This window comes from Talpa occidentalis, unplaced genomic scaffold (assembly GCF_014898055.3).
Source record: "Talpa occidentalis isolate TD23 unplaced genomic scaffold, MPIMG_talOcc4v2.1 talOcc4.11, whole genome shotgun sequence".
Lineage (NCBI taxonomy): Eukaryota > Metazoa > Chordata > Mammalia > Eulipotyphla > Talpidae > Talpa > Talpa occidentalis.
This window is the reverse complement of record NW_023601104.1, coordinates 91,399,948-91,424,141: the sequence shown is the minus strand read 5'-3', so window position 1 is coordinate 91,424,141 and position 24,194 is coordinate 91,399,948. Positions and strand designations below refer to the sequence as shown.

Below are 24,194 nucleotides of genomic sequence, written 5' to 3'. Positions count from 1 at the left end.
AATATTGCATCTCATTTTGATCACACTGTCCTCAGTCATATACAAATATCTTCATTTTGAAAGTCTTTGGAATTTTTCTGCAATTTTCATTTTCTCAGTTTCAAATATAAATATGTATCTGAGGGCATTTTTTAGCTGTAATTTCTTAAAACTATAAATTTTAAAATTCTGTTCAGAGTACTTGAAAATGCCATATTAATTAAATGTTAGATTTTGGAGCCATCATAAATAGCCTTATTTCCCTTTTGTGAGTATAATCAATGACTGAATCAACACAGTTAGTCCCTTTTAATGCTTTCATATCTTGAAATGGTGGATGATTAAAAACAAAAGTCAGTGATTGCAGGACTTTGATGTTTTGAGAAAGGAGAGATAGTTTTGCTGATTTTCACTTTTAGAAACTGCTTCATTTATAAGTTCTTCTTATTCTTTTGATTAGCTTCCAGCATCTCACATTCCTTTGAAAATTCAGAGTACTGCTATTCTTGTGTAGACTTTTTCCCCCACTGAGGATTATACTGGTGTAATTTCACTGAACTATGAAGTACCTGGAAAACATGTTTTTTAGAATCTGTCAGAATATCTGTCTCACAGAGGAGTCAGAACTCCCAAGAAGGGAGTTACCTTGAGTCTCCTGGAGAAGGAACAGAAAATCATTTATCATAATTTTATATATGTTTATAGCATCATTTTGTTTTCTTCCTCCTGTTCTTCGAATCCACAGTTGAATTATGTAAAAATGAGTAAGAGTGAAGTTCCGGGACTCTGGGGGAGAGCTAAAGAAACTAAATTTTATTACTGTGAAGCATGTATAACTTTAATAAAATAACAAATAAGATATTAAATCTTCTAATATGCATAATACTTAGAAACTTAGAGCATTTTATTGTAAAGGACATTAAGAATCACTCCGCAGAAGGAACAAAGCCCTATTAGATTTTAAGCCTCTTTATTAGCTGAACTTATAACTGTGCTGGGCCAGACCAATATAATTACCACTAAATTATTGACGGAAGCTTGGTTTGCACCCTTAGTGTGTTGTATATTTCTGTCCTTGGGTTAACCTTTCAGATAACGATGGTTTCTCTCGTGAACTCCTTATGCTTTGGATTGATTTTTCTGGAATGTAGGTAGCCACTGATATAACTAACAGTTTGACTAATTGCTTGTTTGAGAGCAGTGGATAGAAGTGAAATTTAATTTACCTAGCATTCATCTATAGCAGGATAAAAGGAAAAGGACACTAAAGGAGCCTTTGATGTTTTATGTTCTAACATATCATGTCATATTTAAATTATATCACATTTTGTAATATACTGTGATAATTATGTGCATGGCCTTTCAAGTAATCTAAAAATGTTTTGGGAAAGGTGATACAACCTTTCTTGCTTTACGTGCAGAGGAAGTTCCCCATCCTTTTCTGCAGTTAGCTACCTTATTGAAGGTATTAATTTCAAGAAGGCCAACTCTGAATTTGGGAGTGGGCATTTCTAATCATTCATTGGGGAGTAAGCTTTGATCTTCATCTGGCTAGCAGTGTACTCATAAATCTAGCAGTTGTCAACTGAATTCACCCCTACACAAGAATGGTCCTATAATGTGGGCATGAGACAAAGTCACCCAGAGCCATCAACAGAGATTCATTCCTAGGGACACAGACACAAGGAAATAGGAGTATCCAGTTCATTTGATAGGAAGCTTGATAAGAAAATAAGACAAAATTAGAAGTAGGAGCTGTTATGTGCTGATGGGTAAAATCAGAAGTTTAAAAACACACGGTTCTCTAGTCCACCCCTGGCTCTTACTAAATAAAAAACATGGCTCTCAGTCAGAGTATGGGTCGTCAAACTTTCTGTAAATGACCAGATGTAAATATTTTAGGCTTAGCAGGCCATAGGGTCTCTGTGGCAGCTACTACTCAGCCCTGCCATCCTACAATGAAAACAGCCATAGACAATATGTAAATGAATGAATGTGGCAGTTTTTCCAATAGAACTATTTACAAAAATGGGCTACAGGCAGGATTTGGCCTGCAAGCCTTAGTTTGCAGACCTTTGCTTCTGAGCAGCAGGACCTCTTGGAGAACCTGTAAAACACCCCTTGCTTCCCCTACACCATTTCTGATTCAGCAGGTTTGGGATGGGGCTGAAGTGTTTTCATTTCCAACAAATTTCCAGGTGGTCCTAATGTAGCTCTTCTGGGAACCACACTTTGGGAACCAGTGAGCTAGAGGGAAAGAGATTAGCAACATCTCCTCTTTGTTTCTGTCCTTTGTAAGAGACACTGGACTTGTTAAACTTAGTGTTGCCTTCTAAAGCTTCAGGAAACCATATATTTTTTTTTTTAAATAATAAATTTTATTTTTATATTCCCCCATACAATTGCAAACGCCCCATTCTGACCCCAATCCCTCCCCTCCCGCCCCCCACCCCCAAAAAGTGTCTCTGGTTCATAGTTTTTTGTTGATTTTGATATTCACTTTCTTATAGTTATTCATTTTCCTGGTCCCTTATTTAAGTTTTCTAGATTCCTGCTATGAGTGAGACCATCCGGTATTTTTCTTTTTCTTTTTGGCTTATTTCGCTGAGCATGATCCCTTCCAACGCCATCCATGTTGCTGCAAATTGCATGTGTTTATCTTTTTTGAATGCTGAGTAATATTCCATGGTGTATATGTACCTCATCTTCTTGATCCAGTCATCTATTTTTGGGCATTTGGGCTGTTTCCAAAGCTTAGCTATTGTAAATAGTGCTGCTATAAACATAGGGGTGCAGGTGTTCTTTGGCGTTGATGTTTCTGTGTCCTTTGGGTAAATACCTAGGAGTGGAATTGCTGGATCATATGGAAGCTCTATGTTTAGTAGGTCCAGAAATCTCCACACAGCTCTCCACAGTGGTTGGACCAGTTTGCACTCCCACCAACAGTGCAGAAGAGTTCCTTTTTCTCCACACCCTCGCCAACATTTGTTGTTGCTAGTTTTTTTAATATGTGCTGTTCTTACTGGTGTGAGATGGTATCTCATGGTAGTTTTGATTTGCATTTCCCTGATGACAAGTGATGTTGAACATTTTTTCATATGTCTGTTGGCCATTTGCATTTCCTCTTCAGAGAAGTTTCTTTTTAGCTCTTCTGCCCATTTTTTGACTGGATTATTTTCTTTGTTGTTGCTGAGTCTCATCAGCTCTTTGCAGATTTTTGTGATCAGTCCTTTATCATTAGTGTTGGGTGCAAAAATGTTCTCCCAGTCGGTGGGGTTTCTCTTTGTTTTTGTTATTGTCTCTTTTGCTGTGCAGAAGCTCTTTAATTTGATGTAGTCCCAGCTGTTTATCTTTGCCTTCACTATCACTGCTTTGGGTGATGTGTCTGTAAAGATGTCTTTGATGTGCAAATCCCGTAGTGTTTCGCCTATATTTCCTTCTATGTATTTTATGGTTTCAGGTCTTATGTCTAGTTCTTTAATCCATTTTGAGTTGATTTTTGTGTATGGTGTGAGGTAGTGGTCAAGCTTCATTCTTTCGCATGTAGCAACCCAGTTTTCCCAGCACCATTTATTGAACAAACTTTCTTTGCTCCAATGCATAGTCTTTGCTCCTTTGTCAAAGATTAGTTGACCATAAATCTGTGGGTTTATTTCTGGATTTTCTATTCGATTCCATTGGTCTGTATGTCTGTTCTTGTTCCAATACCATGCAGTTTTGATGATTATGGCTTTGTAGTATAGTTTGAAGTCTGGGAGTGTGATGCCTCCATTCCCTTCTTTCTTTTTCAGGAGAGCTTTGGCAATTCGGGGTTTTTTGTGATTCCATATGAATTTCATCAATAATTGTTCTATTTCTTTAAAGAATGACATTGAAATTTTGATTGGAATAGCATTGAATCTGTATATTGCTTTTGGTAGGATGGCCATTTTAATAATGTTTATTCTTCCAATCCATGAGCAGGGGATATCTTTCCATTTCTTTGTGTCTTCTTCTATTTCTTTTAACAGTGTTTTATAGTTTTCTTTGTATAGGTCCTTTACCTCTTTTGTTAGATTTATTCCCAAATATTTGATTTTTTTTGTTTCGATAATAAAAGGGATGGTTTTTTTGATTTCTTCTTCTTCAGATTTATTGTTTGTGTATAGGAAGGCTACTGACTTTTGCGTGTTGATTTTGTATCCTGCCACTTTACTGAACTGATTGATGAGTTGAATTAGTTTTTCTGTGGAGTTTTTGGGGTTCTCTATATTATCATATCATCTGCAAATAGTGATAGTTTGACTTCTTCTTTTCATTTGGATTCCTTGGATGTCTTTCTCTTGTCTTATTGCTCTGGCTAGGACTTCCAGTATTATATTGAAAAGCAGTGGTGAGAGTGGACATCCTTGTCTTGTTCCAGATCTTAATGGAATTGCTTTCAGCTTTTCACCATTGAGAATGATACTGGCTGTTGGCTTGTCATAGATGGCCTTTATGATGTTGAGGTATGTTCCTTGTATCCCAAGAATTTCAAGGGCTTTTATCATGAATGGGTGTTGCACTTTGTCGAAAGCTTTCTCAGCATCTATTGATATTATCATATGGTTTTTATATTTCTTTTTGTTGATGTGTTGGATAACGTTGATTGATTTTCGGATGTTAAACCATCCTTGTGTCCCTGGAATGAATCCAACTTGGTCATGGTGAATTATCTTATGGATACATTGTTGGATTCTGATAGCTAAAATTTTATTGAGGATTTTTGCATCAGTGTTCATTAGGGAGATTGGCCTGTAGTTTTCCTTTTTTGTGTTGTCCTTATTCGGAGGAAACCATATTTTTATAGGAACTATGTTTCCATCTTTTTCGCTCCATCTCACACAGTCTCCTTATGAATAAGTTTTCCAAATATGAAAACCTCCTTGCGAGTTCTTCTTATCTGGGTACATTCTCCTTAGCAATCGCTGCTCCCAGGATTCAAGTTTTAGGATGGACAAGAGATAAGTAATAGGACAGTTCCACCCGCCCCCCTTTGCTTAAATAATAATAGCAACACTCAGTAAGCACCTAAACTCTCCTCCAAACACTGTTCCAGCTGCTGTATGTATATTAATTCATTTAACATGAGTTCCAGGATGACTGGAGAAATCCTAGAATTGTGATAGTCCAGGGATGGTGAAATGAATCTTCTAGGGTACCCCTGTGCCTTCTCTCTAGTTCCCCCATTGCGTCCCACTTCCTTCTCGTCCCAGTGTCCTGCTCCTGAATGAGAAGGTTAAAAACTCTCCTTTCAGCGAGTTGGGGACTTCCTTGGGCAGCAGTGACTGCTGGTGACATCACATGCATACGTAGCCCTCCACGCAGGGGTCCGTGAGGAGAGCTGGCTGCTGTGAGGCCCAACTGACCTGATTCTAATTGCTGACACTGAGCTGATGTTATTCTTGGCCAGGGACAGAGTGATTACTCAGTAGTTTCTTTTAAAGTGATCCTTTGTTACACTTCTGCCCCCAACCCCCTCTCCTTCCCTCCCACACTCTGCTCTGCCTCATCCAGACTGGAAAAAAAGCCCCCAAAGCAGAAAAGGTAAGGGTATGTTGAAGGTCAAGGCAGAACTGCTGAAATTTCTTTTAACAACAAAGGAGGCGAGGAGAGGTTTCAAGTACATCTTAATTTTCACGGATTCCATCCTCTTTCCACAGCCCTTCCATTTTTAGTGGACTTAATTTTCAACATGGCAAGGAAACTCAGCACTGGCGAGGACTACCTCCTAACTCCTCGTACCCTCCCACTCCATCTTCTTTACTCTCCCTTCCTGTCCTACCCAGTCTCACCAGCTAACCTAGTAATGTCGCTGGAACAAGCAGGGCCTGGGGCAGCTGTGCGTTCACCTCAAGAGGTCCTTCAGCTTGCTAATGATGTCTTGAGTGGCCTTAGCATCTTGCTGGGTGCGTGTGTGCACACGCACCTCACCAGGTGTGGAAGGGATTCCCACATAAACCCAGCCAAGTCTTGTTATTCTGCTCCTAAATTTCATTGCATGTGTCTAGAAAAATTCTGCCCCTCTGCTGAGTGAACACTGTTGCTCCAAGTCTTCAGCTGCTGTGTGTTTGTGTTGTGGGGGAGGGGAAGGAAAGAGAGATTCAGCAGGCACCCGGACTTTTTCAGGCAGCCAGCAATAACATGCTGGCTCCTCAGCATGGCACAAAGCAAGCAAACAGGCTCCCTTTGCCTGGAGAGTCTTTCTGTGTCTTTCTGAGAGAAAATCCTGAGGAAGGTTGGGCCGGGGGTGTTGTTTTGGTTTGGTTCATTTTATTGTTGTTTTTCTATTTTATTTTTTCCCTGACCATTATCAGAAATTCATATAAAACTTAGCTCCCAGCTTTGAAAATTGTTACCTTGCCCTGTACAAGGGACTATGGTGATGGTGCACAGGTGAATTGGTGGTGGGAATTTTACAGGGACTACATCTGAGAGGAGAAAGCATACATTGTACAAAAATGAAAAATGATGTAAAATATAAATAATAAATAAAAAATTTACTGGCTAAAAAAAAAAAAAAAAAAAATAAAAATTGTTACCATTATTATTCATTTCCCTGTGACTCTCTGATGTAGTGGGTTTTGCCAAATCAAACTCTTCTTACCTAATAAAAATACGTTGCAAACCTGAATAATACATGTTTAAACTGCAGCTAACCATTTTGGAGGTAGGCACTTCGGACAAGCACAATTAGAACTAGGCCCTTTGGACAGCTTTGGGAGTCAGCTCGTCCTCAGGTCAGATCTTGGCCCTGGGACAGGTTATTCAAACTCATTTGAACTCAGTTTGCTCCTCTCTCACCTGGAGGTGGTCATATAATTGTATGGATTTTCCTTGGGATTGTAATCCTCAGGCTGTTACCATGTATCAGGCACTAACCAGGAATGTTATTTCTGTGGTCTCATTGAATCTTTCACAACTGCCCTCTTGGCAGCTCTGTTTTATAGAAGAAAAAGCAAAGCATCATTTAAGTGACTTTCTCAGGGTTACACACACAGAAAATGGAAGAGCCAGGATTTGAAGCGAAGTTTGTCAGCCTCCAGGATCCAAGCTTTTAGCTTCCATGTTATGTGCCACCTCCCTGACAGGATATTTAAACATTCAATAAATAGTAGTTAGACATATTATGTAAATTTCAAGTTTCAGTTCATACATTCAACAAGTATTTATTGACACCTGTAAATTTGAATTTAAAAAGAAAGAATTTTAAGAGAAATTATTCTTGGGTATCTGCATGACTTCTATTCATATGTACTATGTCAAAAGAAAAGGTTTACTAAACACTTGTAAACTCTGGTCTAGACTTTATCCCACTTAAGAGTCTTAATTAAAGAAATATCTTCATAGCTGTTCTTGAAATTAAAAATCTTAGAAAGACCCATATTTGGGCCTCCCTGGCGGCGCCGGCAGTTGAACACCGCACTGTGAAGCTGTCCGCAGCCTCTGCAGCACGGGTTCGATTCCGGCAGGCGAGAATCTCACATGGCGCAGCAGACCTCTCCTGTCTCGCCCGCTGCTTCCCTCAGCAGTGTATTTCAGTCAGTCTGCCTGTTCTGTTCCCCACTCTGTCTCCGGTGAATCCTCTTACCCTCCCATGCATCTGGCCTGTACCCCTGTAGGGGCAGGAATGACACAGTGCAGGTTTTCTGATCCAGCAGACCAGGTAAAGGAGGAGTCGCGTCCTCAGTGGCTTTTGCAGGTCTTTTATTTAGATTTACCAGGCATATGGCAGGCAGGAGTGCTGAGGGGCCGGGAGGCTGGCAGACCTCCCAGCCCCCAGCAAGTCTTCACTCTATCGGGGCTCTCTGGCCTCGTGTTCTCTTGGCTTCTGTTCGTTCTTGGCTTCTGCTGGCGTCCCCGTGATGCTGCCCTTATAAACTCAGTCTCTCAGCCCAGGTGTACCCACTTCAGGTGCCCGCCATCAGGTATGCATTCAGGATTCCCTCATCTATCCTAATGGCGGGAGGGCAGTAAAGCCTGATATACTTTCCTTACCCTATAACCCCAGTTCTTGTATAAAAATAAATAAATCTTAAAAAAAAAGACCCATATTTTACCCTTCCTTGAACTTTTATTTTTTAGCAATATAATCAGGAACGACTGGCCACAGAGTATTGTGAAATACATGGTAGAAGTTTAGAGATTTGGAGCATTTGTGTGGCTTGTTAGTAATAACAGGAATTACCTCTTCAATTATCACTTTGTCCTTTCAACCCTGCTATTGTTACTGGTCATACTCTTTTAATTTTATTTCTGTGATAGGTGTTTTTCAGACGACATCTAGGAAGCATGACAGGTATTTCCTATACAAGTGGGAATACCACAGGTATTTTTCATGATTAATATGATGCTTGCTGTTGTGTAACCATTCCAGGCCAGGCAGGATCACTTTTGATTCGGGCAAACGGAAAAGAATCTTGGAACATCAGGTATATCTAACACAGCCTTTAATGCTGAAGCAGGGGACCGGATACACAGGCAGTCCAGCAGGCAGGCAACAGTCTAACTTCCCAGTTACCCCGTGATCTCCAGCTCATCGGTCCGGGTATCTTGGTGCGTGTGCCCATGCTCACACGCCTAAGCACTTCATTACAATAACACAGTATCACATGTGGGTAATGGAACCTGGGAGGAAAATAAAGCTGCAGGTCGCAGCCACAGAGATTGGCAGCGGGAGGCCAGAGGAGCCTGGGTAATTCCATGTTTCTTACACCTGCTTTCTCATTTTCATAGAAATATGATTACTGATGCATTATTACAACGTAGACATCAGTTCATTCCTCTGAGTCATTACTACTAGTGATGGAAGTCCTTTTGTTACCATCAGCTTGTTTTCTGAGCTAGAATCGTGTTCCTCTGGAATCTTGGAGGGAGGAAGGTGAGGGCAAGGAAATGGACAGATAGCAAATGCCTACAATGTGCTAGATGTAGCATTAGCTCTGTCTGCTGATGGGGAAACTGATGCTCAAAGAGTTCAAGTAACTTACACATGGTCACACAGTTATCTGTTTGCGACTACTCAAACCAGGTGTGAGAATTCCAAAGCCTTTTCTGTCACTCTCCCCCTTAACAGACGTGACACTTCCTTTTCTTCTTGTTTCACACATTGATCATCAAACAAGGCGTTCCAGTTGTTTTGTTCTTCCTGCTGCTTATCCTGCTCCATACCCGTAAAGGAAAATATAAAAGACACTCAGAACTCTGCCTGGTTGTAGTTATGTTGAGAGAGAAGCATCTCTGTGTTCACTTACCAACTGCTCGGGCTTCATCTTCTTCGTTGTTTATCCTTAAAGTAAGGATTTGCTACAACTGCCTCATTCACCAATTTTCATTTCCTCCCCTCACTCTGGGACCTGTGGTTTGTTTCTGTTTGTGAATACACACAAGACTCACAGCAGTAACTTTGTGAGATGATGAAAGGCTTCATCTTTAAACAGAAAGCCCCTCATCCTGAGATAGATGCAGCCACTACAAGCAGCTTAACAAATACATGACAGCAAGGGCTGGGAAAGAGGCACAGTGGGACAGCCACATGGATTCTGAGCCAAAGAAGGCAGTGTACATTTGAAAACAGATAAGTTGGATATTTACTGTAGTGGCAGAAATGGGCACAGTGCAGGTTTTCTATGACCCAAGCAGACAGGGTGAAGGAGGAGTCCTGGAGTCCTTGGTGGCTTTTGCAGGCTTTTATTTGGATTTACCAGGTACACAGCAGGCAGGGGTCCCAGGGAGTGGGGAGGCTGGCAGGCCTCCCAGCCCCCGGCAAGTCTTCACTCTTTCTGGGCTCACCGGCCTTCTCTGATGGCCTCTGCTTCTCTGCTGTTCTGTTCTTTCGTTCTCCTTGCTTCTGATAGCGTCCCCGTGATGCCACCCTTATAAGCCCAGTCTTAGCCAGGTGAATCCCATCTACATATGCCCACACCCTATTCCAGGTGCCCGCCATCAGGCATGCATTCAGGACCGCAAGGATCCATCATCAATCCTAATGGCAGGAGGGCAGAAAAGCCTGATAATTTTTCACTTACCCTACCCTTACAAACTTTGAATTTAACATTTTAAGGGAACTTAGAGATTGTCTTGTCTAATTATTTCATCTGACTGATCAGGGGGAGTAAGATACAGACACAGAAACGGAGCCCCTCCTTGGGGCTCCAGTTCTTGGCCCCAGAGCACTGCTTGCAGGCAGTGCATGCAGCAGCCAGTGGTGGGCAGTGGTGTTAAGCATTTTACTGCCCACCATCAGTAGCCCCAGCAGGGCTCAGTCTGCTGGCAGAAGACAGCAGTGGTTGGATGGCAGATGGCAATGGTTCCCCTACCACATCACCAGGGAATGCAGCCCCCATCACCCCACAGGGCCAGCTCCAATGCTGTGTCTCCTCCAGATGCAGGCAGTGGAGAGGGCTGCAGATTTGGTTTCTGGATCATAGAATGGACCGATCAGGTGTGAGCTATGAGCTGATGGGTAAATGGTCCAATTGGCCATAGGGAGGAAACCTGTCCAATCAGACAGGTTGGGGGGACCTGGAAAGAATCTACAGGCTGTGGCAGAAACCAGCTGGGAAGAGACACTCACTTGGACAAGACTTCAGACTTGCTCGGACAGCTGCACTCCTGAGTGCAGCTTTGAGACCTGCTAGCTTGGACTCATTCGCTTAGGCTGGACATTGGTTTCTCAGCCTGGATCCTCTCAGAAGCATCCAGCAGCCACCCTCCAAAAGAAGAAGCCACAGAGGTTTGCAGAAGCCAGGAGCCACTTCCTATCTCTGAAAGGATTATCAGGCCTCAAGCTGGATGTCTCAAAGAGCTGTTTGTTGTTGGTGTGAGCCAACAACTCACAAAGAGCTGAATACCAGTGACCAGTAGTAACTGACACTACTGGCCAGTGCTGTCCAGCACTGTTGATGGGTGACAGGCACTCTGTGTCCTGGTCACCTTCTGAGAGCTGTTGATCATCCAGCACCACCTCCTGGTGCTGCTGCTCTCCATTGTTTTCTGGTCCAGTGTCCGGTGCTGTCTATCTGACTGTAGCTGTGGCTGCAGTAAGTTGGATCCTGGCCCACTGCTTGCCAACATGCTGTGAGCTCCAATACCATCTTGGATGAGCAGCCTTTTGTTTAAGATTTCTGGACACTGTGTACACTAACTGGGGTGAGGCAGCCTGCCACTCATGGCCGTAGACTCTGTTTCCCTGTTTGTTAAATAAACCCCATTTCTGTTCCCTGAGCTTGAGTGGTCTAGCAATTGTGTGCATGAGTGAAGAAACCACAGACCTGCCCTCTATAAGGCAGCAGAACCTGTCCTCTATTGGGCACTGTTCCCTGGACAGCTGTAGCTCTGCTATAGTCCTGTTTCAGTAGGAGCACAAGAGTCCTGATGCGTAAATGATTCCCTAAAACTACTGGCAAATAAAAGATTAAGAAAGTCAACTGAAAATGAGCTTATGAATTATCTTTCTGATCATGGCTCTCAAACTGAAGTCTCTGCTGATCTTTTGATATTACTGGCCTGTACATATATACTGCCGTGACGCATACTTTAACTTTTAAAATTAGCAACAAAGTTTTTTTAAATACATTTGATGAAAATTGAACACACTGCTGGATTTGTTTTAGATTTACTTTAGGATGGGAGATTTGATTTCAATGGATTTGCTTTAAAAGGGAGTCACGGGCCTCCCTGGTGGCGCAGCAGTTGAGCCCTGGGCTGCAAAGCTGCCCGCAGCCTCTGCAGCGCCGGTTCAATCCCCGGCCGCCGGCGATGGTCCCACATGGCACGCAGACCTCTCCTGCTGCCTGCTGCTCCCCTCAGCAGTGTCCTCTGTCTGTCTGCCTGTTCTGCTCCCCACTCTGGCTCTGGTGAATTCTCTCACCCTCCCACACTTCTGACTATACCCAGTGCTTGTATAAATAAATAAATAAATCTTTTTAATTAAATAAATAAATAAAAGGGAGTCAGCCTAACATATATAAGAAAGGTAGGATCATTTAGTGGGGTTCTGAAATCAGATTCCTCTGTGCGTGTGGATCCCAGCTTACTGCTTAGTAGTTGTGTGATCATGGGTAAGTTATGGGCATTTTTTGTGCCTTGGTTTCTTCCTCTATATGGAGAGATGAGACCCAGTCAAATGGCCAAGAGGATTAAATGAGATAATAACATGTAAAGTGCTTAGAGCTCAATAAAAAATTATTGCTCCTATTATGTATTACTTTTTAGGATTTTTGGAGTTTTGAACACTGTGTACACTAACTGGGGTGAGATAGCCCACCATTGTAGCCACTTGTGATAAAAAATACATGACAAGTTTCATTGTGGTAAAAACCACATAACATAAATTTATCCACTTATCACTTAAGTGTACAGAAGAGTATTGTCAACTGGATGCATGTTGCTGTACTGCAGATCACTGGACCATTTCCAGCTTGCATGGCTGAAACTCTACTCGTTGAACAGCTTCCCGTGTCCTCTTCACCCAGTTCCCAGTAACTGTTCTACTTTATGTGTCTGAATTTATGTACTCTTGATACCATATATAAGTGGAATCATGCAGCATTTGTTACTTTGTGACTGCTTTGTTTTATTTAGCATAAAGTCCTAAAGGTTCACCCTTTAAAGTCCTAAAGGTTCATGTGACAGGACTTTTTTTTATATAGTTGAGTAATAGTCCATTGTACATACAATTATATACATTTTTTTTATCCAGTCAACCACCGGTGGGCACTCAGATTACTTCCACATCTTAGCTACTGTGATTAATGTTTCAGTGAAGATGGGCATGCAAATCTCTTCTGTTATTTGTTGTCTTTAACCTTAGTATATAAAGTGTTATGATTAGTTAAACTTCCTGTGCCGGAAGCAGAAATTGGTGAAGCTAATATTTTTAACAGTGTTGTAGAAGTTTAAGGTTCCTAAAGTATTAATTAGATACATTTTTAAAATGCTTACTTATTTAGTCGGTCAAAAATTACATGCAAAATAATTTGTTCACAGTTGCTAATGAGAGGATTAGAAAGAATAATACCACGACAAAACGAATAAAAAAATATCTGAGTACATCAGTAGCATGTTTGTCCAAAGGTATAAATGTCTTGTAAACACATGAAAGAAAAGAAACAGCATTAGATTCAAATTATAAACTAGATTTCATGGGATACATGCTATTTCCTCATAATAATCACATTGAGAAAGAAAGGTAAGGAAATTATCCTCTCAAACATACTGATGGAAATGCAGTTGGTACAGCCTTTAGAGAGGGCAAATTGATTGGGGGAGAGTATGATTTAAAACAAAAGAAGTAGCAGCCTTTTGATCCAGTTACTCAAGTTCAAGGAAATTATTTTAAGGAGCTAATGTAACATGGGAAAAGCTAGAAATAGCATGATGATTATCACAACACTGTTGTTAAATAGCAAAACAAACTGGTGACAACATGAATGTGTGTATGGGTTTAACATGGAAATACAAGGTTTGGAGGCAAGGAGTGCTTTATCCCCCACTTAAAAATCTATTATGAACATATTTCCATAAAGATATATTTATATCTGTCAGTTTATAGCATTCTTATGCTGGTGATTGGTTAAGTTATGTAAACCATATAGAAAATATGCAGTCATTAAAACAGTGATCTAGAGCTACCCTTATAGATGTATACAAATGCTCAAGATAGATACTTGAATGAAATAAAAACAATCTCCAAAACATTGACTACCACCCTGGTTTTGAAGGCCCACAGAAATCCACATATATGCATAGAAAATACATCTGTATATACACAGAAAAACAATCTATTACCAGAGGTTATTTCTGACAATAGAATTTTAAGTGACTTTTAAAACTTTTTCTGATGGATGTTTATTGAATTAAAGTGTTTCAGAAAAAGGCAACCTTGGTGTGCCTATTCCTGTGAGTTTGTGTGATCAGTGTCCAGACATTGCTGCATTGATATGAAAGATTGAGGGAGATGTGAAAGAAATAGAAAGCACAGGAGCGTCAATAATCACGAGTCTAGATTTGCCATCAGAATATCCATCTCTACCAACTGACTAATTCATTCTATTGTTAGAAGGAGATGGGTCTGCTAGTGAGGGAAGATCATCCATGTGCTGTCTTAGGGCTAGTTTCACTGGATTATCTGGTCACAGGCTACAGCTCTGGCCTTAACCAGCTGCCTCACAACTCGGGGACTTTAATACACACCTAGCCCAAGGTCAGTGTCTCATTGCTATTGAGAAACCAACTCAGACTACTGTTGGTGTCTTCAGTTTGGTTAGATAAAGGAGTCTGATCTTTATGAGTATGTTGAAAAATCTTTTTAATGACCTGCGTTGAGCATGTACAGTTGATCTAGGGACTATCTGAAACACAGTGATTTCATCTAGTTGGGGAATCATAGTTCATCCTAAATTGTTCTATCCCGGTAACCACCTGTATTCACATTTAGAGTAGGTCACTTGAAGTAATAAGAACCTTTTTCCTGCTGGCTAGAGGAAAAGGAACTTTTTGATTGGCTTTAAAACTGGAAGCCTATTCAGAGAATTTCCAATATTACTGGCAGCTTAATATTCTGTCTCAGGTATTTGTGTCATCAGTTTCTCTCTATATAAACAGTAGCACCTTCTGGATTTCTACCCCACTCGTTTGGGATCACAGCACTGCCGAGTGTCTTGTGACCTCACCTCACCAGAAGTTGTACTGTCCTGCTTGCTCAGCCTCCAGTGTTGTCCCAGCTGACAAAGATCGTGAGTGGAAGACAGCCAAGCACTCCATATAGCATGAGGCAGAGGCATTCTGGAAGTTTGCTTTTGCCAAAAGAGAAACAGCCTCACCCTCACCTTGCCTCTAAGCTTTTTATAGCATCGTATAGTTGCACAAAAGACATAATGTGCTCTTTGCATTAAACAGCTCTCGACCTGGTTATAGTAAGGTGAGTGATTCACGTCTCACATGCTCAGGAAGGTAAACTTCAGTACTTGAGCTGCCAGAGAGAAACATGTAAGAAGTGACTCTGTATACTGTGTTAAGAACTTTATCTAAGTTAGGGTAAAATCTCACATGGGAAGAATAATGCCTAGAAATGTTTGCTCTTCTGATATCAGAGAAGGGCTGCAAAGGAGACCTTAATCTCCAAATAGAGGTTAACTTTTGCCCACTTTGTCTCCCTTAATTTTCAAACAATGAATCAAGAGAGTTATTTCACTACAAAGAGCCATCGAAACTCTGTTCCATCACCCAAAGAAGCCCAAGTAAAGACTAAAAGGAGTGTTTTTCTGGAAGGAATTTTTTAAAAACCTCCCAGAATTTAATCTCTGAACAGTATTATCTTTCTAGTAAGAGCCCAGATCTTGCGTCCCTGTAGCCTTCCAAGTTGCAGTCTGTGTTCTGTCTATCAGAAATTCCTCTTTCCCACCCACGAGTACCCTTCTGTTGTGGGAGAAGGAGGGCCTTTCCAGTCTTTTGCCTGGGGCCAAGCCAGCCCTCAAACTGTGGTTTTCTCTAAGTCTCCTTGCTGAAGCTTGACTGTTTCCCACACCCAATAAAGAAGCAAAAGTCTTGTATATGTTGACCAGCTCTTGAGCAGAGGCCAGTGCTTACACAGCTCACATTCCCAGGACATTGACTGATGGCCGTGCAGCCCCCACTCCTGAGCTGCTGGACCACAAGCACAGAGTGCTAGGAGTGTATATCCAAACCTCACATTTCTTAGAAGTTATATAGAAAGAACGTTATATAATTTTTCTGTCCATTTATGAATGAATACCAGGATGAATACAGTTCACATGATAGATCATTTGTGGAACCGTAGGATCAGGGCCCAGTAGGGGCTATGGGAGGCCTGGGAAGGCTGAGTTCTGCCATTGGTCCAAACATATCCATGCATGGGCCTGCTTTCAGCATTGCCTGAGTATTTTCCTGGGTTTCTTATCTGATTTTATTGCTTTAATCTCATTGCACTTAGCCTTGGTTTTGGTGAAACTCCTGGGAACTTGTCTGTATTACTGACTCTTTGGAAATTTGGATGATGTAGAATTATACTCATTTCATTAGATTGTTAGTATATTAGTGTGATCACCAAACAACAGATTCAAACCTAGAAACTTTCTATATTTGGACAGAGTTTCTGCTTTTTTGAGATGCCTTGTGTTGTATTGAGGCTTCAGCAAGCTTGACTCTTTGGTAGAATGTGAATTATATCTCAGCTCAGTCAGCTTCCATTTGCCTGCATGTAACAGAATAGACCTTCTTTTCCCCAATCTTCCCCTTTATTCTTGCCCCCCAGCCTCTACATCTGCATAGTGACTTAAAGAAGTTAGAGCGCCCCCCACCCCATAATCACAAATCTAAGAATAGGCTCTCCCAGACTCCATGCTGCTATCAGAAGCCGATGCACCTCCCTTCTTCATCCTGTGAACCTTGAGCAAGTAACTTGCACCCTCCTTTCTGCCTGCTTCTTGCTAGATTATCTGTGTGCTGAGTGGAAGGAAGAACAGTAAGGGGCAAAATTTGTATACCAGTCCAGTTGCCTCCTTCATAGAACTTTCCCAGAAACTGTACCTGGAAACTTCTGTTGACATTATACAACCATGTCACATGGTTATATCTAGGTTTAGGAGAGATTGGGAAGATAATATTTTAGCTAAGTACACATTATTACCCAGACAAAATCCAGGGGAGTGATAGTAGGGAGAAATTATTATCGAGGCAATAAAGTCTTTATCAACATTTTATTTGGTATTTGAAGTAAAGGCTGATCTTATTACTCTGCAACATCAGTGTCTAAGGTCCTGCCACAAAATCTGCATGTAGAAAGGTGAATTTATTTTTGTTTGGGATCTGCATAAGAGCTTCCTTACATTTTGTGACTGAATATGAGCTGAACACAAATAACATACTAGGAACTATTCAAAGTCCAGAGAATGAGCATCTTACAAGATTGCTTCTCTATGTAAGCACATAATTGCCTATCCTATTTTTAGGAATTTAGTTATTGGGGGGGAAAAGATGACTAGCTGGTAAAATGAGTTTATTACAGGTAGGCAGATTTGCTTGGCATCTGTCCTTTGGTTCCTCACTTTGGTGAAGGTTTGGAAAGAATGCAGCATTTGTTGGATGTCTGTTGTGTGCCTGGTATTTTGATTTGTTACAAGAAACCTTGATTGACTGCCTAAATAGGTTTGCTTATGTGATCTTTATTCCATCCCCAACAATCCAGCAAAGCAATTACAATGGCTTGTGAGGAAGCTACGGCTCAGGGAGTTTGAGTAACTTGAAAAGGTCGCTCACTGAGAAATTGACAGGCCTTCATTTGAGTCCAGACACATTTGACTTCATAACATGTCTTTCTGCTCACCTGAGTCTCTTGCCTTTCACTGATGATCAAATTTGGCTCTAGCTATGAGTGTTGAGCCATCCATTCCTTCTTCAGCCCTGTGTAATGGTGAGTCCTGAAGTAGGTGGTGGAAACTTTGGGTTCCATTTGGATACTCTGGCTTGTCCTCAGAGTTATTTGTTACTTGCTTAAATCTTACTAGAACTTGACTTCCTTTTGATTTTTCAGTATTTCTTTTTTTTTTTTAATTTTTCAGTATTTCTTTTAATAAAGAACGATTGAATACATATACGTGGTACAAAATTCAAAAGGATACAGATAATATTTAGTTAAAAATGAGTCCCCACCCCCCACAGCTCTGGCTTACCAGTCCTTTTCCACGGTGGTTGGCACGTTTTTGTATATCCTTTCAGAATTATTCTATGCAGATATTAATGTTGAGTGGGTGCAAGGGTGGAGGACATCTATATCCTGTGTGCTTTCTTCCTTCCAGTTGAGTCTCTTGCAGAGTTTGTGGTCTTCAGACATGGACCCAGCAGGAGTGAGATGGAGAGGACTGAGCTTATTCTAGATCCGGTCTCACAAGCTGGCCTCTTGCTGTACTTTGGTTGCTTGTCTGTGAAGTCTATCTGGAGCAGAGTCAGTCCTCCTGGACCCTCTTGGACCGTCTGAAGACCTCCCCACATGTACACTGCACAGTTCTACCGCCTGGCTTTGCCCATGGCCTTGAGTCTTCCTTTGTTCCCCTTCTTTGGGTCAGAGATGGAGGCCAGGAACAGCTCTTCAGTTTTCCCTGGGGTGGGGTGTCTGCGGAAATGAGGGCCAACTCAGTCAGGTTGGTCCATTTGAAAATGCTCACATCCTCTCCCTCTGGCAAACATCTCAGTCCAACACGTGTACTCCTGGTAAGACCCCCGACCCCTTTCATGTCTGCTAGCCCGGGATCTTTATGCATAGGTCCCTGAAATGGGACAATTCCAGGCTCAGCATAGAAAGGTTGGTTAACATTTTAGTAGAGCTACCCAGTTCGTCTTTTACAGCTTAAAGAATAAAATTCATAAAGGTCAAAAATAATATAAGTGAAGTTTATCTACAAGATGAACATTTCCTAAGAGCACCTGTTCTGGGGCCTCCCGTGGCCTAGGGGTTAAGTCTCAGAGCTAGGCACCTCTGTGGCCTGAGTTCAATCCCCGTCCAGGGAGATAACCTGCATATGACGTAGCAGTCCTCTCCTGTCTCGCACGCTGCTCCCCTTAGCAGTGTATTTCAGAAGATCTGCCTGTTCTGCTCCCCACTCTGTCTCTGGTGAATACTTCTTCCCCTCTCCCCACCCCACCCTCCTCTAGTCTGCACTCCAGTTCTATGTAAAAAAAAAAAAAAAAAAAAAGAGCATCTGATCTTACTCCTTATAACTTCCTATGAGGAAAGGACACTTCTCCCTGTCTCTTTAAATAGTACAGATAGAAATCAATTGCCAAAAATCCTTTTAATAAACAGTTCTATTTTGTTAATTGTATTCTTTTTCTCTTAATAGTGTTTCACATTGAAAGCTTTCTTTTTTTTTTTTTTAATCTTAAATTTTATTTTTATATTCCCCCATACAATTGCAAACGCCCCATTCTGACCCCAATCCTTCCCCTCCCGCCCCCCACCCCCCAAAAAGTGTCTCTGGTTCATAGTTTTTTGTTGATTTTGATTTTCACTTTCTTATATTCATTTTCCTGGTCCCTTATTTAAGTTTTCTAGATTCCTGCTATGAGTGAGACCATCCGGTATTTTTCTTTTTCTTTTTGGCTTATTTCGCTGAGCATGATCCCTTCCAGCGCCATCCATGTTGCTGCAAATTGCATGTGTTTATCTTTTTTGAATGCTGAGTAATATTCCATGGTATATATGTACCATATCTTCTTGATCCAGTCATCTACTTTTGGGCATTTGGGCTGTTTCCAAAGCTTAGCTATTGTAAACAGTGCTGCTATAAACATAGGGGTGCAGGTGCTCTTTGGAATTGATGTTTCTGTGTCCTTTGGGTAAATACCTAGGAGTGGAATTGCTGGATCATATGGAAGCTCTGTGTTTAGTAGGTCCAGAAATCTCCACACAGCTCTCCATAGTGGTTGGACCAGTTTGCACTCCCACCAACAGTGCAGGAGAGTTCCTTTTTCTCCACACCCTCGCCAACATTTGTTGTTGCTAGTTTTTTTAATATGTGCCATTCTCACTGGTGTGAGATGGTATCTCATGGTAGTTTTGATTTGCATTTCCCTGATTACAAGTGATGTTGAACATTTTTTCATATGTCTGTTGGCCATTTGCATTTCCTCTTCAGAGAAGTTTCTTTTTAGCTCTTCTGCCCATTTTTTGACTGGATTATTTTCTTTGTTATTGCTGAGTCTCATCAGCTCTTTGCAGATTTTTGTGATCAGTCCTTTATCATTAGTGTTGGATGCAAAAATGTTCTCCCAGTTGGTGGGGTTTCTCTTTGTTTTTGTTATTGTCTCTTTTGCTGTGCAGAAGCTCTTTAATTTGATGTAGTCCCAGCTGTTTATCTTTGTCTTCACTATCACTGCTTTGGGTGATGTGTCTGTAAAGATGTCTTTGATGTGCAAATCCCGTAGTGTTTCGCCTATATTTCCTTCTATCACATTGAAAGCTTTCTAATGCATGCATATTGAAAGCAGTGTGGATAGTGTTAATGGAATAGTATCAAAATTATGCCACAAAAACACATTTTCTAATGAGGTAAATGAGTTGTAAGAATTTTTCAAGCATCTACTTGAAGGTGTACATAATTGCAAATATATGTTAGTGTTTCAATGGTGGTTTTTCAATCTTTATTTGTAGGTTTAACCTCTAAGCAAAACCACTCTGTTGATATTGCCTTCATACAGTAACTTGTAGTCATGTAGCAATTTTACTTTGAAAGCGTTTTCAAATGTAAAATCTTGCGTTAATAATTAGGTCAACAAGGTGTTACTATGCCAGAATTCTACAAAGAGCCCTCAAGGCTACGCTTGGTCAGGCTCCTGGTTTCTGTTCCAGCCTCCCCTCCTTGCTCAGGCTCACTGTGCTCTAGCCAGCTGACTCCCAACGTGAATTGAGTTAAGCTTTGTGCTACATCTCCAGTACTTGACATCCATTCTTTAAATATGTGGTGACAGTCATTAAATATTTGTTGAATTTAACAATGGAGGAAATGCAGACCAAGACCAGATGCAGATAAGAAAAAACTAAAATTAAATGGGATAAGAAAAAACTAAAACTAACTCAAACTGTTGATGGAAAATTACTATGTGAAGCACTCAGAACAGTGCCAGGTATAGAATCTATTAGCAAATTCACTTGTGGTCTCTATGAAGTCAATTCTCAGATTACTTTGCTGAGTTAATTCTTTTCTAATGAGTAAAGGGGGGATTCATTAACATTGTTAAAAAAAAAAAGACCAGATGCTTTTCTGGCTCTCTCCTATGGACCAATATTAGTACCCAGGTGTCCTGCTTCCTAACCCAGGCTGCTTTTAACAAGATCATCTCAATGTTTTAAGAGATTGCCCTTCTCTGAAGCCAGACTTATTAGAGAAGTTTTTCCTTAAAAATTATTTTAGCAGTCCACCCTCTTCCTTTTGTCCCATTCCAGGATTGCAAACCAGTCGTTCGCTTACAGCATGTGAGTTGTGAAGGACATGACCATCAGGTTTTTTTTTTTTTTTTCTTCTTACAGGCCATCTTTGGCAGCCAGACACTACCTAACTCCAATTTATGGACAATTCACAATGGTGCAGCGTGCAGAATTTCAAGTGCCGCAGCCAATGGCCAGAAGTCAACCAGTCTGCCACAAAAAGTGGTACCGCCTCCAAGTTCTTCCTCCCTCATCCCTAAGCCCCCATCCAATCACAAACAAATCCTCAGAAAGACAACATCCCAGAGGGCTTCGAAGTAAGTTTTCAATAATCTTCTGTTCACTTTCTTCTGGGCTATTCTAATTCTATATTAATTCTATGTGATACAAAATTCTATGTAGAATTCTATAATTCTGTATTAATTCTATGTACTCTTTACTTATGGCACCTTCAAAGCAGTTGTACTGAAGGTTGAAAATAAGAACACCTAATGGGAAATAAAGGCTAACTGCTTCTCAGCCCTAGCTGCAAGTCTGAGTCCCCTGGCGAGCCATTAAAAGGAGCAGGAGTCTGAGCTCTGCCCCGTGGGAGGGGCAGGCCCTGCTGTCAAGCTGCTACCTGTAGGTTATTGCTAACTTCTGCTGGCCTCTGGCAAGAGCTACAGTCAGACAGTGTACCAGGCAAACTGGGCTTCAAGAAAGGAAGTAAAAACTTCCTCCTGGATGTATCTTCTCTTCGTCATTCTCCAGAGTCAAATCTTTTCAGTTTCATATAAAATTTTTCACCCCTCCCTCCCTTGTTCACTTTTAGGCCCCTGAATGGGAGAACATAGGATTAGGGTTTCGCTGAGGGTGATTAACCCCATTAGTCAGCAGGCTCTGTGTGGCAGCCATGTTTCTTATATCTTTTGTGGTCTATTTATTTTACCTCAAAAAGACATTTCCATGCCTGAATCAAATTTCTGTAGATCACAGCCTCCATTCCACCACCATTTTTTAGCCATTCCACCCATTTTTTAGCCAGTGAACCAGGAATAGACCAATAAAGGGGGCTAGTTGATTCTAGCAGCCCATTTAAAATTGGGGAACCTTTCACAAATGTCTAGAAAATGCAGGCATTTCCCTGATGTATAAACATCTAAAGGAGATTTATGCTCTCATTAAGGCCTCTCTTTCATTTGTCCTTTACAAAGTCAGTTTTAGTTATAAGAATCCTGGGACACAAAAAAAGCAGTTACTGTTTTTTTCCCTCTTGGACAGTGAATCAGTTTCTAGATTTAGATGGCAAACAATCCCTGTGGCTATTTAATTATAATGCTGCATCACTGATTTATCCAACAAATATTTATTCGATGCCTACTAAGTACCAACCACTGTTCTAGGAATAGTTGGCATTGTAATGGCTTTAGAACTCTCCGAAACAGCAGGGAAGGCTGCAGTACATGGTTGAAGGCCAATAGCCCAATAGAAAGGAGACTGTATGGCCCCTGGTCCTAGAAGGAGTCAAGACAGATCCCAAAGTTGCTGTGAACCAGACTTCCTGCATTCATAACCCCACCCCACACTCTATTAACCTAAGACTTTCAGCAAGTTATAAGTTACTTTACCTCTTGGCCTCAGTTATCTCATTTGTGAAATGAGGATAATAAGAATATCAACTTCATAGGATAGTTGATAAACATGAGCAGAGTTAATACATGTAAAGCACATAGAACAAGACCAGCAATAGAACAATTCAATAAACCCTAGTCCCTGGCACAAGCATTCTCTAACCACACGCTGCTTCACCAGTTTGAGAACTCCACCATTAGGTGGGAAAGTTAGTGAGTCGGATGTGAATGTTGAATTTGCCTGTGTGCTCCTTGGTTGTGGATTTTCCCTCTATTGCCAGTACCCTGATGCTCCTTGGCAGCCTGTGTGGCTGGCTGATGGAGGGGTGGGCTCAGCAGCAAGCAGCAGGACTGGACACTGAAGATGCCACTCACTGCCCTGAATTTGCTGCTGCCAGAACTCTCCAGCCTTCTGAGATGGAATTGCAGCTCTGTGGACAAACTTTGCTTTGCTGCATTTTTGTGGTTTCTTCTCTCTAACAGTCAGGAGTGTGGGAAAACCGGAAACAGCTCAGCACCAAAAATGCACAGAAGGGGGGAAAAGCAAGATTTTTTTCAGAATTGAAGAAATATATTCCAAGTATCAAAAGGCATGCTATAAGGCGTTGTTCCAGGAAATAGTTTCCAATTTGCTTTTAAAACTCGAGCACAAGTCTCTGTAGCTAAATAAGTTAGCATTAGTAGAGACTTTACTGTTCTCTCATTTACATGTAAAATGTACAGTGGTGTGAAGACATCCTGTTTTTAATATTCTTCTGACTTTTAGGAAAAAGAATAGCACTGTTTTGATCTGAACTGACTCAATGAAAAGTTCTATGAAGTAACCAGAAAGTTTTTTTGTTTAAATTTTTTTCTATAAATTAATTTCAGATTTACAGAAAAGGGTTAAAGATAATAGCAAAGATAACTACCCACAGTTATTAACATCCTATATTGCCATACTAAGAATCTGTCATTACTGTCTACAAATTACACATTAGTATGAACTAAACTCCATACTTTATTTGAACTGATGAAGTTATTTTTAATTTAGAGAAATCTTTCATGACCATGAGTATCAGCCAGTATATTCTTTTCCCAAAGTCATTCTTATTCCTAGCCAGCATAGCAAGTCACTTAAAATTTATGCAGCTCAGCTTCCTATTTAAAATAGTGGGAAAATAGTACCTGCCTCTGAGGGTTATTTAAAAAGAAATGAATTAATGAATCTCAATCAAGCACTAATACAGTTCCTAGCATATAATGTATGCCAAATAAGTGTTAGGTATTATTATGGCTAGCACTATACAGGCATTTCAAGAAATTTTCATGTAAATTTTTACTTTCTGTAAAATATGTTGCTTCACTTGCTGAGATTTGCATATGTCCTTTCCTCTGGCTTAGTTCAGATTAATCGGGAACATTCAGTTATGACTGGTGATACTGAGTCACACTCAGGAATGCCATTGTTGCCCCAAGAGACACAACTAATGAGAAATTGTAATGAGCTTTTGACCATGCCAAGCCCTGTGTTTTGGGGTTAACTTCAAACTTCTAGCACAGAAGTTGGCATTGGACAAATATAGAAGCACTTTCCAAGAGCATCAAAGTTTCCACATCCTAGAGGGTTGACTTTAGAGAACAATAGAACATAAAAGATGGAA

At 40.9% G+C, this 24,194-nt stretch overlaps 1 protein-coding gene across 9 annotated transcripts in view; it reads left to right on the top strand.

Annotated features, from left to right (window-relative positions):
* TTLL5 (tubulin tyrosine ligase like 5) overlaps positions 1-24,194 on the top strand; it is a 259,441-nt gene that overhangs the window by 167,597 nt on the left and 67,650 nt on the right. For all 9 annotated transcript variants that reach the window (XM_037503833.2, XM_054691987.1, XM_037503831.2 and 6 more), the window contains one exon: positions 21,044-21,258. In XM_037503833.2, coding sequence (XP_037359730.1) covers positions 21,044-21,258 — 215 coding nt within the window. The remainder of the gene's footprint in view (positions 1-21,043; positions 21,259-24,194) is intronic.